This window comes from Triticum aestivum, chromosome 1D (assembly GCF_018294505.1).
Source record: "Triticum aestivum cultivar Chinese Spring chromosome 1D, IWGSC CS RefSeq v2.1, whole genome shotgun sequence".
Taxonomy (NCBI): domain Eukaryota; kingdom Viridiplantae; phylum Streptophyta; class Magnoliopsida; order Poales; family Poaceae; genus Triticum; species Triticum aestivum.
In genome coordinates this window covers 65306485-65325118 of record NC_057796.1, presented here as the reverse complement: position 1 = coordinate 65325118, position 18634 = coordinate 65306485, and the positions used below count along the sequence as shown (strand labels likewise).

Sequence of the window (18634 nt, the reverse complement as noted above, 5' to 3'; positions counted from 1 at the left end):
TGAGCTACTATCTAGGCACAGAAGTGCATCAAAAACCAGGGAGTATAACGCTATGTCAGGAGGCATACGCAAGAAAGATCCTAGAGATCAGCGGCATGACATATTGCAATTCTGCTCAAACTCCTATGGAAGTTCGTCTCAAGCTGAGTAAGAGAAGTGAAGCTCCTGAAGTTGACTCAACAGAGTATCGTAGTATTGTGGGAAGTTTACGGTACCTCATACATACAAGGACAGATTTAGATTTGGCACATCCAGTGGGCATCGTGAGTCGCTTTATGGAGGCCCCGACATCTGAACATCTGGCTGCAGTAAAACACATATTGCGCTATGTGAAAGGAACACTCAATTTTGGGTGTAGCTATGTCAAGAAGAAAGGTGCAAAAGATGAGCAGCTCCATGGTTACAGTGATAGTGACATGGCGGGAGACATGGACGATCGGAAGAGCACAACCGGCGTTGCATTTTTCCTTGGACCGAACTTGGTCAGTTGGCTCTCAAAGAAACAGAAGGTTGTAGCTCTTTCTTCTTGTGAGGCTGAATATATAGCAGCAGCGACAGCGGCATGTCACGGAGTTTGGCTTGGACGACTACTTGGTGATCTCCTAGACCAAGAACTAGGGAAGGTGCTATTGAAGATCGACAACAAATCTGCAATTTCCTTGTGCAAGAACCCTGTTGATCATGATAGAAGCAAGCATATAGATACAAGGTATCATTACATAAGGGACTGTGTGGAAGAAGGAAAGGTAGAAGTCGATCATGTATGCATTGAAGATCAGCTAGCTGACATCTTGACTAATTCTCTTGGAAAACAGAAATTTTTGGAGATGAGGAAGAGAATTGGAGTAGCAGCTGTGAAATGATGACACAACATGCTTAGGGGGGTAAATGTTAGGAGTAAGCACATTGTGTTAGGAGTTTGGTTGTAACCGAACTGTTGAAGTATAAAACAGTTTCGGAAGTATCGTGTGCATCTAGGAATCGATCAGATAAGGAGATAGGAGAGTTTAAACCTGCTTATCAGGGTCACGTCGTGTTGGGCAATTACGTGTGCCGTGTTGGACGTGAATTCTTTGTAAACCCCTATATAAAGTAAAGAATAGGAAGGAGGGCGATTGAGCCATCATTGAATATTTTCTTCTATAGTTTTTCCTCTCATGAGTTCTTGTGCAGATCGCGTACATACAGCAGGAAGCTGATTGATTTGCTCTAACAAAGAGCTCCAGGATCAGGATCTAGTAGAGGGACAAGCAGCATGGGACGCGGAAGCTATTCTCTTGGAGAAAAGGCTAACAGGGCGACACCCACGACACGACCAACATCCACATCCATATTGTCGCCTGCTCGACCGTAGCGGGGCTAGCAACCACAGTTGAAGGACGCCATCTCCTCCTGTCGATGTTTTTTCCCCGACTTCTGAATCCCTCCATGTGAGGCGGAGCGTTGGATCCTTGCAGCCAACATCATTGGTGCCACAAGAGCTTGTCCTGGAGCACCTCTGGCGGTGGCGGGACGGGAGAGAGGAGGGGGAGAGGGTGGCGGCGGGCTAGGTTTTCGCCCTCGGGTCGCCTCCGAGGTGGCAACGAGAGGACCAAATCCTTTTTTGGCTATCTTTTTATGTAGTTTTGTTTTTATGTACTAACATCTACTACAACTTTTCATACTACAAAGCTATTGTCATTCGTATTTGAGAACCTTTATGAATATTTACAAAGAAAATCTAAATCGGTAAGGCTTGAATCGGAAGGACATAGAAACATATGTGCATTAATGATTGTCGGAATCTTGAGAATCGGGGTATCCCAAGCATGCCACGCAGAGCAGCTGAGGGCGGCGTCCGGGTATCAAGACCAGCAACAATTAGGCTAGGAGATCAATAGGCATCTTTAGCGAAAATGTGTAGGACGAGCTCACTAGCTTAGGCGAAAATAATGGAATCTTCAAAGAATCATGCGTTTTGAGAACTGAGACGTCATCAGTGACGATCCCGCGGTATCCTTGCCCACCCAGCACGGCAAGGATGCCTGCTTCCTCCGACAGGGCATTTAATGAAGCGGCAGTACATACCGTAGACCGCCGCAGGCCTACGGTTGATATGTGGTAAACAATACCGCCTGACGGAGGGAGCGCTCTCCCGAGCGATAAGATGTGTGACACATCAACTGGGACTTGTGACATTGCAGGATAACCCTTTTGACTCGCTGGGAGCGGGCGGTTTTTGGGATGCTGGCAAGAGGGGCCCACGGGAAACTAATGATGGCAGAAGCCACTCGAGTGCCTAGTGCCTGCGCCGGGCGGGCGATAAGCTTCCTGACATCGGCTCAATTAGTAAAAGAGACAACATGGCCTTCGACCCACGCATTGGACGCTTGTTCACACAACTGTAAGATGGCCACTGTTGCCCCCTAGCCCTATATAAGGGGAGGACCGCGGCCACCCAAGAGGGAGAGTAGGAACCAGAGGCAAAAATCACACAAGGAACAATGAGCAAGTGTAGCTCAATCAAGAGTAGGAAGCATAAGGTAGCAAGCAGAAGGATGCTCGGGGGCATAGCCTAGACCACCCCCCAAAACCCAGCATAGCAAGCAGCTCTCCCCAGCATACACAAAGCTCCCTCGAGCATACCCGCAGCTCATCCAAGCATATGTAACTTTCACCATATTGCCAGCATCAACCAACCACAAACAGGAAGTAGGGTATTGCGCATCATCGCGGCCTGAACCTGTATAAACTCTCAGTGTCATTTTTCTTTTCACATTCCAAAGAAGAACTAAGCGTTTAGCACCAAGCTGAACTAATAAACAGGGTATCTTTGAACCATGATGTCATGAGTTGACTCTCCGACATCTGGCACGCCAGGTAAGGGCCTAAGGCTTGTTTCTTCTTCGTACCATTATATCACCACCTTCGGTGATCATGGCGGGTGAACAAAAACCGCTTTCCTCGGAGCCGTCTCACACCCACTCACGGGGGAGTGTGGCGGGGGACGTCTCGTCTAAAGCTCCCACGCAACCAGAGGGGCCACCTTTCACGCGGTGGCCATGGGCGGGTGTGCCGCCAGCGTAGTTTTGAGACTACCCCGACGATCGCACTTCAGGCGACGCACGCTCTCCTCCTCCACCCTCCAACGCCAGTAGAAGCGCAGCCCCTGCTGGGATCTTGGCTCAGGGAACTAGTCAACATGGTGGGCATCTCTGGACATCACTCGTGAGTGGTCGGTGGCCAGCGGTGCACGCTCTGCATCCAGGCAGGAGCCCTACTGTCACGGTCATGTTGCCACATCGGCCCCATGATCAGCTAGAGGAGCCCTAAGCTCACCCGCTGACCCGAGGGACGACGCCTCCGCGAACTTTCGGGTGCAACCTAGAAGATTGCCTGCACACTTCAACATAATAGTGGAAGGAAGGACGTCCCTGTCACGAGCGAGCCTCAACTGGTAGAGCCCAGCGCCCTTGGCGCCGACGAAGTCCAGATTCCTTGGGCACCAAGGGCGGAGCGGGTCTGCGCCTCCCCATCATCAGCATTGCCGCTCCTTACAGCACGGGGTGCCAGGCATTCACCCTCGAGCTGCGCCACATGGCATTGCCCCCGAAGTTCCAACCTGAGTTCCCGCAAGTTTACGATGGGGCTCAGGATACGATGGAATTTCTCCAGCTCTACACCACAGCTGTCCATGCCGCCGGGGGAAGGGGCTCAGGATACCAAGGAGTACCCCATGGGCCGTCATGATCGCCTTACATGTAGGCGCGTGCAAGAGAAGATGCGGGAGAAAATGGGTACCAAGACCATCCAAACCACCGTCGAATTATTTGCCTTGCCAGATAAGTGTGCCAACGCAGCTAAAGAGCAGGAATGGCTCGCGCAAAGGGTGGCAGTGGCGCCGGGACCTCACGCCATACTAAAGAGAGATAAGAAGCGAAGGACAGAAGCGGTCCTGGTCGCAGAACCCAAGGCTCTTGAACCTGCCCGTCCACCCACCAAGGTGAGTGGGAAGGCGAAGGGTACACCCTAGGCATTACCCGAAAGTGGTGCAAGATACACTGGACGGATCTGTACGACCTCGCAAGTGCCAGGAGGTGCAGAACGTTAACGAGGGACGCTGAAGACGACCCTATGATGACCACGGTAACCGCGGAGGTTATCGCGATAACCCTGGAGACCAAGGAAACAATGACGGGAATCGAGGGGCCGAGGGGAAGGGTATAACAACTTGAGGTGAAGTCTGGAGTAACTGTGGTGGTGTTCGCAGCAATCGTGGTGGTAACCACGGCCCGTTGAGCGCCCAGGACGAGAACCAGGCACCTCACAGCCACAACGAGGACAACGGCGTTGAGGAGCGAAACCACAATCATGATTTCCAGGAGGCCTGAGACTTGGCTTGCATCCATGGCAGTGCGTCCCTACACACGTCGCATCGCCAATTCAAGTTGATAAAGCACGAGGTGAACACCATCGCCCCTAGCATGGGAGTCAAGAGAACACTCAGATGGTCGGAGGTGTCGCTTCGACTACTTCGACCATCCGAGGAGCACATCATCGGTGGGACGCCTTCCGCTGGTGGTCTCGCCCATGATTTGCAACATCGAAGCCTCCAAGATACTGGTAGATGGGGGCGCTGGACTAAACGTTCTATCCCCACAGATCCACAAGAAGATGCAGATTCCCACCGGAGCGATGTGCCGAACGCAACCCTTCCTGGGGCTAACCCCGGTCACTTTCGACGCACCAAGCAACTACCGCACCAAGTATGTTGACTTCGATGTTGCAAATTTTGACCTACTGTACAACGGTATCATGGGACGTCCAGCGCTTGCTAAGTTCATGGTCACATCTCATTGTGCATACATGACCATCAAGATGCCCGGACCCCAGGGTCCAATCTCTGTGTCAATCTCTGTGTAAGTGGACCTACCGGATGATGTGATCTGTGCAGAGAAGATGTTCTTGGCAACCACTGCCCCCGCCGCCGTTAGTAGCGATCAACTGGAGTGCTTGCTGCCCACCGCGAGGAAGACGAAAGTCTTCACCAGTAACGTTGTCCTGACCAAGTCTTTTCAGCTCGGGGACAACCCCGACCAGACCATCGAGATCAGTGGACGACTCGATCCCATATAGGAAAGTGTGCTCGTCACCTTCCTGCAGGGCTAACACCGACATGTTTTCTTGGCAGCCGTTGGACATGCCCGGTGTTCCCAGGGAGGTGATCGAGCACCAATTATTTGTGTACCCTGATGCACGGCCTATGAAACAGAAGGTGCGCCGCCAAGCGCCCGAGTGGCAGGATTCATCAGAGAAGAAGTGGAACGGCTTAAGAAAGTCGATTTCATCACGAAAGTGATCCACCCTAACTGGAACGCCAACTCGGTCATGGTTCCCAAGGCTAGTGGGAAGATGCGAATGTGCATCGACATCAGTAGCCTCAATAAGGCGTACCCCAAAGATCCTTACCTCCACCCTTCCATAGATTAGATTGTCGACTAGACCACGAGGTGCCACTTGCTGTGCTTTCTGGACACCTATTCGGGGTCTCACCAGATTCGCATGGCGGAAGAAGACGAAGAGAAGACAACATTCATAACGCCTATCGGAACTTTCTACTACATATGCATGCCCTTCGGCCTGAAAACTCCAGCCCCACTTACGAGTGAGCAATGCGCTTCGCATTAGGCTCGCGGGTGAGCCAGAACATCGCGATGGACATAAATGATCTCATCGTGAAAACCCGAGACAAGTCAACCCTCCTGGATGACCTAGCAGAAACTTTCGACAATCTGCACCGAATGCGCATGAAGCTCAATCCCCAAAAATGTGTTTTCGGGTGCCATCCAGAAAGCACCCCGGATTCCTGGTGTCAAACCGCGGAATCGAGGTGAACCCGAGAAAATCAGGGCGATTCAGGAAATGCGGCCACCGGCACGGCTCAAGGATGTCTAGCACCTGACTCCTCAAGCAGTCAGGACCCTTTCGGTGGATGCCTAAAGCCGAGCAGGTGATGAAGCAGTATCTCACCTCGCCACCGATCTTAGTGGCCCCTAAGCCCAGGGAACCATTGTTGTTGTGTCTTTCAGCTACACCACAAGTGCTCAACGTGGTGCTCATGGGTAAAGAGAGGAAGAGTACATCCCCGGGGGTGAGCCCTCGTCGGGTCCCGAGCATGAGGACCGGGCCGAGTGCGGAAACGTCGGGTCTAGCGCCCTGTGTACTTTATCAGTGAAGTATTACACGGCGACAGGACACGATATCTGCAGCCGTAGAAGAAGATTTATGCGGTTTTGATCACCTCAAGGAAGCTGCGACATTATTTTCGGTCCCATGTGAAAGGATCGAGATGGAACTAGAAAGGGGTGAATATGTACAATTGCAATTTCAAATTATTACTTGGCAATTTTAGGCAAATATGCAGAATATGAAAGTGAACCTAACACATTGTAAAGGTAATTCTAGTGCTAGCAAATTACTCAACAATAACTAGTAGAGAGACAAGCAAGCATAATATGATATATGTAAAGACAAGGAGACAAATGTGTTCAAACAAAAAAGGAGACAAATAACCACAAGTAAGGAGTTAGGGTTAGCGATAACCAAAACTCCGGAGACAAGGATGTATCCCGACGTTCACTTCCTTGGAGGGAAGCTAGTCACCGTTGGAGGGGCGGGTGTTACCACGAAGACTCACCCTATTCTCCTTGAGATATCACCACGAAGGCGATTCTCAACCACTAGTGGTAGACCTTGAGGCAGCCTCCAAATCTTCACAATCATTCCGAGGTTAATCACAACAACTGATTCCTCTCCAAAGAACTCCAACCACCTAGGAGTCTACAACCTCGAACAGTACAAGATCAAGGGGGAAATGCTCAAGACTTGCTCAAATCACGATTTGCTTTTGGTCAAAAGAGGGAATGGATCCATCACTTGGTGGATTTTCTCTCAAGAACTCTCACAAATCTTCTCGGGATCTAAGATTGAGTGTGGAAGGGGGTGAGAGGGGGCACTTGTGGCTTGCGAATGAATATGAGTGTAGTGGTCAACCCTATCCCGGAGTGGGAGAAGGGTATGTATAGCTCCACTGAAAAGAGTCATTTGAGCTATGTATTTCAAGTACCCAGACGTCCAAATAGGAACCCGAACGATCCCTGGAACGCACGAATGACCCGAGTAGATATCTAGACAGTCTGGCTGGGTCAAAGGTTGAGTAGCAAGCTTACAACCCGAACATCCTGGAAGGGGCCTGGAACATCCGGCATTGCAAAACAGTCGCATGGGGAACACGGGCTGGCCGAACATTCAGCACAGAGTCTGGAACATCCGGGCCAGCTCGGATGCGACACTCTCTCCGCAACGACGTCCGGGCAGAGCATCCGGGCAACGACCGGAAGATCCGGGCATGTATCTGGATGATCCAGCCCCAGAGCCTACCTACGAGTGTCTTCTGCCAATCTAGCCAGATACCCGGGACACTATCTGGATGGTCCGCGCAATGCCCGGATGATCCGGTTGTTAACATGAGGTAGGTCATTTTGAAGGTAGGATTTTGGCCAAGTTATTTTTAGGGTTGTGTATGTCAGTAAGTGTAGGACGACCATGAAAAGATGTTGACTTGAGCAAATCTTTAACTAACCCTTTGATCCCCTCTTAATAGAGCGGGATCCCTATAACTCAAGACTAACTGAAAAAGGCTATGCTTCTTTTCTCGTTATCACCAAGCTTAAGTCATATATAAATTGATAGGTCAATGATTCCTACACAATGATGCCAAAGGGACTAATCTCCTATGTATAGACTTAGCAAACATAATTAGTCCCCTATATGTATATTGTCATCAACGTCAAAATATGATTAAGGGCACGATTGCACTTTCACCATGACATCGCAGTGGTTACTTTGTTTCCCGTAAAAGCCCCATCATCAACAACAGAGAAGCAATGTGATGAATTGCGGAATGGGCCGTTGAGCTCGCTGAGTTCGACCTTCAATTCATGGTCACTCAAGTCATCAAGAGCTGAGCCTTGCTTGACTTCGTGGCAGAATGGACCCATGTGCCCCTAGAGGAGGAGGGATAATTCGCCGCCATGGCTTAGGGGAACCCCAGGGAGTGGATCTTGTACTTCGACGGGTCGTTCTCGCTCAAGGGTGCGGGGGCTCGAGCCCTCCTCATCTTCCCGGCTAGCGATGAGCTTCATTATGTCGTGCAACTCCTCTTCGACGACGGCTCGAACAACATGCCGGAGTACAAGGGATTGCTCACACGTCTCCGAGCAGCAGCGGCCCTTGGGATCCGGCACCTCGTTGTGAGAGGAGACTCCTAGCTAGTCATCAAGCAGGTGAACAAAGAGTATCAGAGCCTCGATCCCCAGATGGCGCCATACCTCACTGAGGTCCAAAAGATGGAGCGACGGTTCACCTGTTTGCAATTTGAGCATGTGAAACGTGGGCTCAACATGCTCGCCGATGATTATCCCGGCTGGCCTTAGAGCGGAGGTTTGTTGCCGTCGGGGTCTTCGGAGAAAAGCTAATGAAGCCATCCACTCCCATTGTCGACCCATGCGAAGAAGCACATCCTGTTTCAAGAAGGGAACCTCAAGGGCCACGTTTATCGACGGTCCAAAAAACTTCACCCAATGGGCAACAGGTTCTTGTCATTCAAGAGGCATCTTGGATTACCGAGATCAAGGCTTTCCTAAAAGAGTCGTCCGTGACACCCTTGCCTCCCCAAGAGTCGTCAAACAAAGGGAGAGAAGCTCCCCAGGTGCCACTGGGCACCAAGAGGACGGCATAACCAGAGGTTGCAGCTCCTAGGGAGTGCGGCCCCTCAACGTCTAGGGCAGAGCACAACGCGGGAAGGAGATTGGCGGGTGGCGAGGAGGGGCACGCTCATCACCGACGTGGAGACGATGTGGCCCAGAAACACCAGTGGTTGAGACAACGGAGCTGGAGATGAGTAGTGGGAGGCGAAGAAAGAAGTGTGTCAGGCGTCCGGGTGGCGAGCGACCATTTTCTTGGTCTAGGACTCCTCGCCGAGCACGGGTATGTAGGGACGATGAAAAACCCTTCATCCTCGTGTGCCCCATTTATAGCTTGAGGGCGGAGTGTTGGAGGCTCCTTGAAGGAGGGTGTGTGTCCCCCTTTCCCAAGCTCGTCGCGCACACGTCAATACCATCAATCGCGCAAAAACCAAGGCGCCTCCTCGACTCTCATCAGCATTGGCGCCTCCATGGGATTGCTTCCGCATGCGAGCCCAGTACTGATTAGGCCCTCCCCATTAGCAGGTACCTCCTTGCCCAAAAGGTCACCAAGTAGATGAAAGGGTCGGGGGCTACTGTCGGTATCATGAGAATCCGGGTACCCCGAGCATGCCACGTGGACCGGCTGAGGGTGCGTCGGGGTATCAAGACCAGCAACAATCAGGCTAGGTAACAATAGGCATCTTCAGCGAAAATGTGTCAGATGGGCTCACCAACTTCGGTGGAAATAATGGTATCTTTAAATAATCCTACATTTTGAGAAGTGAGACGTCACCAGTGATGATCTCGCGGTATCCTTATCCAGCCAGCACGGCAAGGATGTGTCGTGCTCGCTGCCTCCAGCAGCGCATTTAATGAAGCGACAATCCCGTAGCCCGTCGCAAGACTACGGTTGATAGGCGGTAAATAATAACACCTGGCAGAGGGAGCGCTCTCCCGAGCGATAAGATGTGTGACATATCAACTAGGACCTACGACATCGCAAGATAACCCTTTTAACTCGTACAGAGCGCGCAATTATTGGGACACTGGCAAGAGGGGCCCATGGAGAACTAATGATGGCAGAAGGCACTCGTGTGTCCGGCGTTAAGCTGCGTGACATCAACTCAATTAGTCAAAGAGACCACGTGGGCTTCGACTCACGCATGTTCACACAAATGTAAGATGGCCACTACGGTGCCCCCTAGCCCTTTATAAGGGGAAGACCGCGGCCATCCAGAGGGAGAGGAGGAACCAGAGACAAGAATCACACAAGGAACAAGGAGCAAGTGTAGCTCAATCAAGAGTAGGAAGCATAAGGTGGCAGCAGAAGGATACTCGGGAGCGTAGCATAGACCACTCCCAAAATCCCGAGTATACCCAACAGTTCTCCCGAGGATACTCAAAGCTCCCCCGAGCATACCCGCAGCTCGTCCGAGCATATGTAACTTTCACCATATTGCCAGCATCAACCACCCACAAACAGGAAGTAGGATATTACGCCTCAGCGCGGCCTGAACCTGTATAAACTCTCTGTGACAGTTTTCATTTCACATTCCAAAGAAGAACTAAGCATTTAGCCCCTAGCCAAATTAATAAACAGGATATTTGTGATCCCTGATGTCATGAGTTGACACTCCGACAATGACCCCCCCCCTCCCCCCCAAAAAGCTAACTTGTTGCTAATCGAGAACAAAACCTTTATGATTTTGTCATGCATTCTAATGTGGCAAGTGCGAAACATGGCAATTTATATGATTTGGGGTGTTAATTACTAGGGAAAATAAAATGTTTTAATTGGGAACAGATACATTTTTTAAATATGCTTACCGATGTCATCAGCCAACACAGCCTGGTGTAGAGCAGTCATATGAGTGCCAATAGTTGAGACAGAGGCTGCCGACAACTGGTCGGCAATTCTCTTGACAACATGGAGATAGCCTTCCCTAGCAGCAATGTAAAGCGGTGATTGCATTTCCGTGTTCAATGCATTTGCACATCTTGGGTTGACCTCCAAAAGCTTTAGTGCAATGTCCAATTGTCGATGAGACAGTGCATCATGCATCGGTGTATTTCCTTTACCATTTAACATTGTGGTAGGCTCCTGCACGCATGTAGTACATTACCATTTGAACACTGGCCTGCTTACCAGGACAACTTAAATTCAGAAGAAAAAAAATTCCAGGTGCAAGATTATGCTTGGTTCAATGGTGATTTGAATGTATCAATTAATTGCACATATGTTTTCATTGCAGCTAGATACAATGCAAACACTTGAATTTAAAGGAGAAATTGTGCCAAAGGCAAGATTAGGATTGGTTCGGTAGTAGATTGAATGGTGGTGTGCCAATGAACTTTGTCTATATCCGGATAGGAATGCTTTATGTTCTAGTACAAAGTTTGGATAAATTTACTAACTAGAACCAAGTTTTTAACCACATTTAACTGCAATGCGTACGCCGAGTTTTTAACCTAGACAAGCTCAACATCTACAATGTATGCAAGATGCTGATGCAAAAAAGTCCCAAACTTGCATCCGACACCTGTACTGTTTTAGATGTTGATGCCAAATTAAAAATATATAAACTGGTGTCATGCCCCAAAGGTGATATGTGGTTCTATTTGTTGCTCTGAAGGTGGGAGCTCCTTTGCGGTAGCTCGAGATCTTGCCACAGGGGCTGGCAGGGCTGGCAGTGTTGGCACCCTCCAACGAGAAGGATGCCCTTGTGTGGTGAATCCAATGGGTTGGGCGATTGTGGTGCCTCTCCTCTGGGGTGCTGCTATGCGCCAGGAATACCACAACGGGATGCTAGCCAGTGAAATGGTCTCAGATCATTCCTAGATAGCTAGGCTAAAATATAAGAAATACAAAATAAACTCTTGATTCATTGCTTTTGATATGGTTTACAAGTCCTCTCTTCTAGTCTTAATAGATAATTACCTGTGCATTGGCACGGGAATAAACACTCTAGTATGTTGGCCTGTGATTTAACTGCCCATATTAATGTGATTGTGTAAATAAATGTTATCAAATCCTGCCGGTGATTTATGTACCTAAATATATTTTTAGGATTTTATTTTGTAATCACTTATTGGCTTGCCAAAAAAACATAAGGTGGAGTTGTTGTGCCGTGGAGGGCCACAATGGCAGCGATGATGACACATGTCGTGCGGTACTGGTAGCAGTATACTCTTGTTGTTGCAAAGTGAGGTGCACTTGGCTGACACAAGGCTTGTTTGGTGCTTCGCTCTTGTATGAAGCAAGTCACAGAAATTTGAGATGCATCTTCGTCTTTGTACTCTGCAGTGATTGTGTTCATCAGTGCATTGGTGGTTGTCAGTGACGAAGTTGGAGTCACCAAGTTGTATGCCAATGATCGTTGTTTGGATGTTCTCAACAGTGCGTGTGTGTTTTTTGTACTGTCGTGCGTATGTCTGCCGGAGTGGCCTTAGGCCTAAAGTAGCTAGATCGTGGGTGTGTTTTGTAATCTTTGTTTTCGCCTAAATGCTCTCTAACTAGTTGTGAAAACATTCAGCTTAATTAATAGATTGAGGCAAACTTTGCATCTGGTTTCAAAAGAAAAACAATGTACTGAACTCAAATAGAATGCATAATGCTAGTGAGTTGAGAACCTTTAAGTTGGCATCGATTCCCCTTGCCCACGTCAAATATAGAATCAGGTGCTCGACCACTTCTAGATGGCCCGCTCTCACCGCCAGGTGCAGTGGCGTATCGCCATCATTGTTTTGACTGACCATGAGCTCCATATTTGTGCCTACAAGGAGGAGGAAATGATGGACAAACAAAGTGTGGCCTTCTGACGCCGCGATGTGAAGTGCTGTGTTTTTCTCAGCCTTTGTCGTCGAGTAAATTGTGTTGGGTTTGACGGCGACAAACTCTTGTAGGCTAACTATATTTCCTTTATCTGCTGCTTTCCTAAACACTGGATCCATGAGATTTTCTGCTGCTTTCCAAAACACTGGGTCCATGAGAACTGCATTGAAGAAGGCAATCAGAATCAAATTACACTTTCGGCCTTTTGTTTCTTTCTGTGCGAAGTGAAATCCTGCTTTATTTTTGTATTAATAGAAAAACGTAAACAAAACACACTCTATCCAATTCATCTTACCTAAAATGATAAACCAAGAGCAAGCACAACCTCAGAACCCCCAGCTAACGTAACCCTAGCAACCTAACTGGATCATGAACAACTACAAAAATTTATACCAAGCATAGGTTCCCTTTTGGATAGGAACTAGCCACTCATTGTAGTATTAATATAGTTCAGTTATTAAGAATTATTTATCATAAAAACATATGAGTAAGAGCGAAATATCCACCACAAAGTAGCAAGAGTCGACAGTCAATAAGGTTGCTTGGGAGATAATTGTCTAAACAAAACCAAAGCACCAGATATTTGCAAATCAGAACGACGGCTAAGATCAAAACAGCATATCTTATTATCTGCCAAGGTATGCACCTGTTGGCTACAGATTTCTAATTGGTACTTCCATAGGTGTAAAGGACCTCAGAAGCGAACTCAAATGATGTAGCTAATGAAAAGGACCAACACTATTAGCAAGGCAGCGGGGCAAAGAATAGCATTATCGCGTCGACTGTGATGAAAATTGGTACGGCACCCTACGCTTCAATATGCCTAGAGCCCAATATGATAACGTCAAAGTTCCTAATTCAACTACCTCTGTAACTTATGCAAACAATTCCAAACCTAACATGAAACAACCAAAACTGTAGCAAATTATGTATGCTCCCGATACTGTCCAAAACTAATAATATATTTTCCCAGCATGATCAAAGAAGGTAGAAGCTAGAAGCTACTGGTAACATGAAAGACGAGAAGAAAATAAGGGACACAGAATCACACTAACCTTGCATTTGGGACACAATAAACTGTGGCTGCTTAATTTAACCTTGTACCAGATAATGAACAAGTTTGGACGGAAGATGCGATGGTGGAAACAGGCTTGTATTTATGATAGACGTGAAGAAGAGAAGCAGTAGGGGTGCATAAATATGTACCAGAGCTCTTATGATCTATTCCTTTCTTGTGTTGGGAGCAAGTTGATGCTTATGCTTTACTTGTGTCCTAGCCTGATGGTACTTTAGTATTTTACATCTTTTTAAATGGATGCTTTTACTTTTTTGTAGAATAGTGCTTTTACATTTTTAAGACTGATGTTTTAAATTCTGTTTAGATGACCTAAAGATATTGTTGTTCTAATATAGGCTCATGCCTTTTCGTTTTGACGTTTTTTTATATGAAATAAGGGTAAATTTCTTTTCCATACTCATGGTACTTCACTACTTATCACCATTCACCAAAGCATTTCTTAAACATTGTGAAACAGAATGCACTCGTCAATGGTAACATGGCCTGGCCATGGGTCTCTGTCGGCTGATGACCATTTTTGATTCCTGCCAGCCAGGCTGGGCAGGTTCCGCGCTTTTAAATTCATCATTAGTTATTTTCCATCTTAAAAGAACTGCGCTTGACTACTAGAGTAGCTCGCAAGCAATTACTGAAATATTTTAAGTATCTAAACTATTTTATAAAGAAGGGACAAACAGATCCCAAACTCGGCAAAAACATTCGACCTTTTTTATATATCAAAATTGGATGCTTATTGGCAGAGCTATTAATTTTTTTAAGCCTGGGATGCTAGTGTATCTATGTTCGATGGCCAGCTATGAAGACACCATTGCAAGCAAGGGTATAGATATGAAGCAATGATGTTAAGAACCATGGACACTGCTTGTACATTGTTGTATGACCTCAGGCAAAGGCAGACGTGAAGTCGTGAATCAAAGAAGGTAGAAACAAAATATCAATGTTCATGTCCCACTTGAGATAAAAATGACCAAAACCGAAGCAAATAACAGATCTGTGTTTTTTGGACCATATATAGAACTAAATGAAGCATGCTGCTAATGGTTTACTAGTTTACCGTCTTTTCTCGAGTAAGAAACAGAACTCCCATGTCTTTTTAGAAAGAGACAGATATGACCTGAAAAGAACCGACACAAACAGTGTCAGGTATAAATTCGCTGCAATTCCACCCAAAATCTCCTCAATTTCGACGGAAATCATAGGTTTACATGCATGTGGTATATATTCAGTCTGAACGCATCCACATATAAGCTGTGAGGTGCCTAATTTGACATCTCCCTGGCAGTGAAGAAGGAAATAAGCATGTACTACTACATAAGTTGAAACTCCATATATTTGGCAAATACCAAGAGGGAAATAGCTGCAATCTATTCATGTCCTGGTTCGAGTTAGTGACCAAATTACTATACCTGTGCCTGACGTCTGTCATGAGATTTCTCACATGGTGCGTGGATCGATGAAGAGCACAAGGTGACGGAGCCGCCGGTCACCGTCGTCGCACGCGTCCCTCCGCATTAGCTGCAGCGGGGTGAAGACGCCGGCGGGCGGCGGCCAACGCTAGGGTTTCCTGTCCTTTCGCCATTCTGAGGTTTTTTTTGGTGTGCTCGAAAGCGAGTACTCCGAGTGAGAGAGACAGCGAAGCGGCGGGGTGGACCGTGGACGAGACGCGCGGCCATGAGTGTCGGAAGCCCTCGCCCACAGCGCCCCCGCCATGGCCCGGCCCCTGCAACACTGTTTTCTTCTTTTCCTTTTATACATTTTTTGCGTTTACTTTTTCTTTTTGAAATGTTAAAGTTGCGAGCAACTAAAACTAACAAAGAAGTACTCCTTCTGGATCCCCGCAAAGGTCATATGGGGGGGGGGGGTGTCAGTGGGTGGGATGAGAGCTCTCAGCCGTCGTCACAATGTCGTGCTCTGCGCGCTTCCTTAAAAAAAATTATGTACATGTTTTCGGGTTTTTAGATGGTTTTTTCAATTTTTTGGCTTTTCAGTTTTTCATCTGTTTTTCTTAGCTTTTGGACAAAAAATTTGAAAAAAAAGCGCAAAGAATTGTGTTGTTTTTTCTTCCGCAAGAGGAACCACCGTGTGAAAGCACGAGTGCTTCTTGGGTAATTTTGGTAATTAATGTCAACATATCTTTTGTTGGACTAATATTTTCATCTAGTATATTTCGAGATTTTAACAAAGGTGTGGCATGGACAAGAGGACGTGGAACCCCTTCAAGATGCTAAGGACAAAGATTGGCAAAAGCTCAAGACTCTTCATTTCTATTTTAATGATCAAGATCATATTGAGTCCATAAGAAAAGTTAATACTATTAAAAGGGGATGAGGTGTTAACGTTGCTTAATTATCTACTTGCTCAAAGTGCTTAGTGATATGCTCCAAAGCCCTCAACCACTTTCCCAATTCCAAATATGTCCAAAACCTAAAGTCAAACTCGTCCCCATCAATTTGATCTATCCGGCGCCACCGAGTTCCTTTGACATAGCCACTGCCAGAAACCCTAATCAATTCGGTCTTACTGATATGATCTCGGTCTCACCGAGATGGCCTTGTAAACTCTCTGTTGCCTATTGCAATTATTTCGGTCTCACCAAAATTTGCAATCGGTCCCACCGAGTTTTCCTGACCAACTCTCTGTTTGCCTATTACTGGAATCGGTCTCACCGAGTTCATGTAATCGGTCAAACCGAGATAAGGTTTTGCATTAACCCTAGCACTTCGGTCCCACCGAGTTGATCATGTCGGTCCCACCGAGAATCCTAACGTTCACATTTTGAACTGAATCGGTCTCACCGAGTTCATCTATTCGGTCTCACCGAGTTGGCTCTTTTGTGTGTAACGGTTAGATTTGTGTGGAGGCTATATATACCCCTCCACCCCCTCCTCTATTCAAGAGAGAACCATCAGAACGTGCCTATACTTTCACTACTCATTTTCTAAAAGGGAACCACCTACTCATGTGTTGAGACCAAGACATTCTAATCCAACCACAAGAATCTTGATCTCTAACCTTCCCCAAGTTGCTTCCCACTCAAATCATCTTTCCACCATAGCCAAATCTGTGAGAGAGAGTTGAGTGTTGGAGAGACTATCATTTGAAGCACAAGAGCAAGGAGTTCATCATCATCACACCATCTATTACCTTTTGGAGAGTGGTGTCTCCTAGATTGGTTAGGTGTCACTTGGGAGCCTCCGTCAAAATTGTGGAGTTGAACCAAGGAGTTTGTAAGGGCAAGGAGATCGCCTACTTCATGAAGATCTACCCAAGTGAGGCAAGTCCTTCATGGGCGATGGCCATGGTGAGATAGGCAAGGTTGCTTCTTTGTGGACCCTTCGTGGGTGGAGCCCTCCGTGGACTCGCGTAACTGTTACCCTTCGTGGGTTGAAGTCTCCACCAACGTGGATGTACGATAGCACCACCTATCGGAACCACGCCAAAAATCTCCGTGTCTCCAATTGTGTTTGCACACTCCAACCTCATCTCTTTACTTTCTTGCAACTTGCATGCTTTACTTTCCGCTGCTCATATACTCTTGCCATGCTTGCTTGAAATGTATTGTAAATGCTTAAACTTGTGCTAAAACTCCACCTCAACTTGAAGAACTTAAAAACTGCTACTTTTGCTTGTTGAGGGTCTAACCACCCCCCTCTAGACACCTCTTCTCGATCCTTTCAATTGGTATCAGAGCAAAGGTCTCCATTGCTTTGGTCTAATCACCATTGGAGAAAGATGGATGAGTCTACGATGGGGAGTTTTAGACGTAGAGTGCCTATGCTTGATGGAGAGTTCTATAATGCTTGGAAAAATGAGATGGTTGAGAGTTTCAATTAATATCACTTGAACAAGTACATTACTAGCCCTTGTGCGCCCCTTATTGATCCCTTGCATCCTACCCCCGATGAATCTCTTGACATGATCCGCAATCTTAGAACTATCAATCTTATCATTAGAGGATTGCCTAGAAATTTCATTATATGCTTGCCTACTCTTGAATGTGCTTACACCATATGGAGATTTCTTGAGGAACGGTTTCCAAACTATTCCTTGAAAAATCTAGATGTGATTCTTCAAAAGTCCATAGCTTTTCATAAAATGAAACCTAGTGATCCTAAATTTGATGATTGTCTATTTGAGCTTCGTGACCTTATGCGTGCCAAAGGAGATGTTGGAGTCATTAGTAGCATTATCTCTCAAGTCATTAGAATTCATAAATATGCACATTGCAATGGTCATACATCTAATGAATCACTCTCTCTAGGTGATGATCAATCACAAGACGATGTTGAACATGGATACTATGATGAGGATGATGATAGTGACTTTAATCTCGATGAGTTTATGAGACACTTTGGTCTTATGGCTTACCTTCGCGGCTATATGGCTAGAGGAAAGGAATGGGTTCTTGATAGTGGATGTACCCATCACAGGACCAGAGACAAGGATATATTTCATGAGCTTGCTGGAAACGATGGCCCTCGAAAGTATGTCACTTTTGGTGATAACTCAAAGGGTAAGGTAGTTGGCCTTGGTAAGGTGGCCATCTCACATGACAGCTCCATCCAAAATGTTATGCTCGTTGAATCTCTTGGCTATAATTTACTTTCCGTATCTAGACTAGCTGACTTTGGTTTCAACATCCTATTTACTGAAGTAGATTGCCAAGTGTTTCGAAGAGATAATCATAATATGGTCTTTACCGGTATACGTAGAGGTGATCTATACATTGTTGATTTCACTAAAAAGGCTCAACCTAGAACTTGCTTAATTGCTAAATCATCTAAAGGTTGGTTGTGGCATAGAAGGTTAGGTCACGTCGGCATGCGAAATCTTGATAAGCTTATTAAAGGTGATCATATCCTTGGAGTTAAAGACATTATATTTGACAAGGATAGACTTTGCAGTGCTTGATGACCCACAAGTATAGGGGGTCAATTGTAGCTCTTTTCGATAAGTAAGAGTGTCGAACCCAACGAGGAGCAGAAGGAAATGACAAGT

General features: G+C 46.8%; 1 protein-coding gene across 5 annotated transcripts in view; it reads right to left on the bottom strand.

Moving 5' to 3' along the window:
- The window catches only part of LOC123180328 (ankyrin-3), a 49127-nt gene extending 33767 nt beyond the window's left edge, over positions 1-15360 (bottom strand). The window contains exons 1-4 of one of the 5 annotated variants that reach the window (XM_044592358.1): positions 15043-15359; positions 14691-14750; positions 12357-12718; positions 10554-10827 (exon numbers count right to left, since the gene is read on the bottom strand). In XM_044592358.1, the coding sequence (XP_044448293.1) occupies positions 10554-10827; positions 12357-12713 (631 nt within the window). In that variant the 5' untranslated portion in view covers positions 12714-12718; positions 14691-14750; positions 15043-15359. Of the gene's footprint in view, positions 1-10553; positions 10828-12356; positions 12719-13613; positions 14654-14690; positions 14751-15042 lie in introns of those variants that run through there. The other 4 variants (XM_044592361.1, XM_044592359.1, XM_044592357.1 and 1 more) reach the window with 4 other exon arrangements.
- Positions 15361-18634: the final 3274 nt, after the last annotated feature.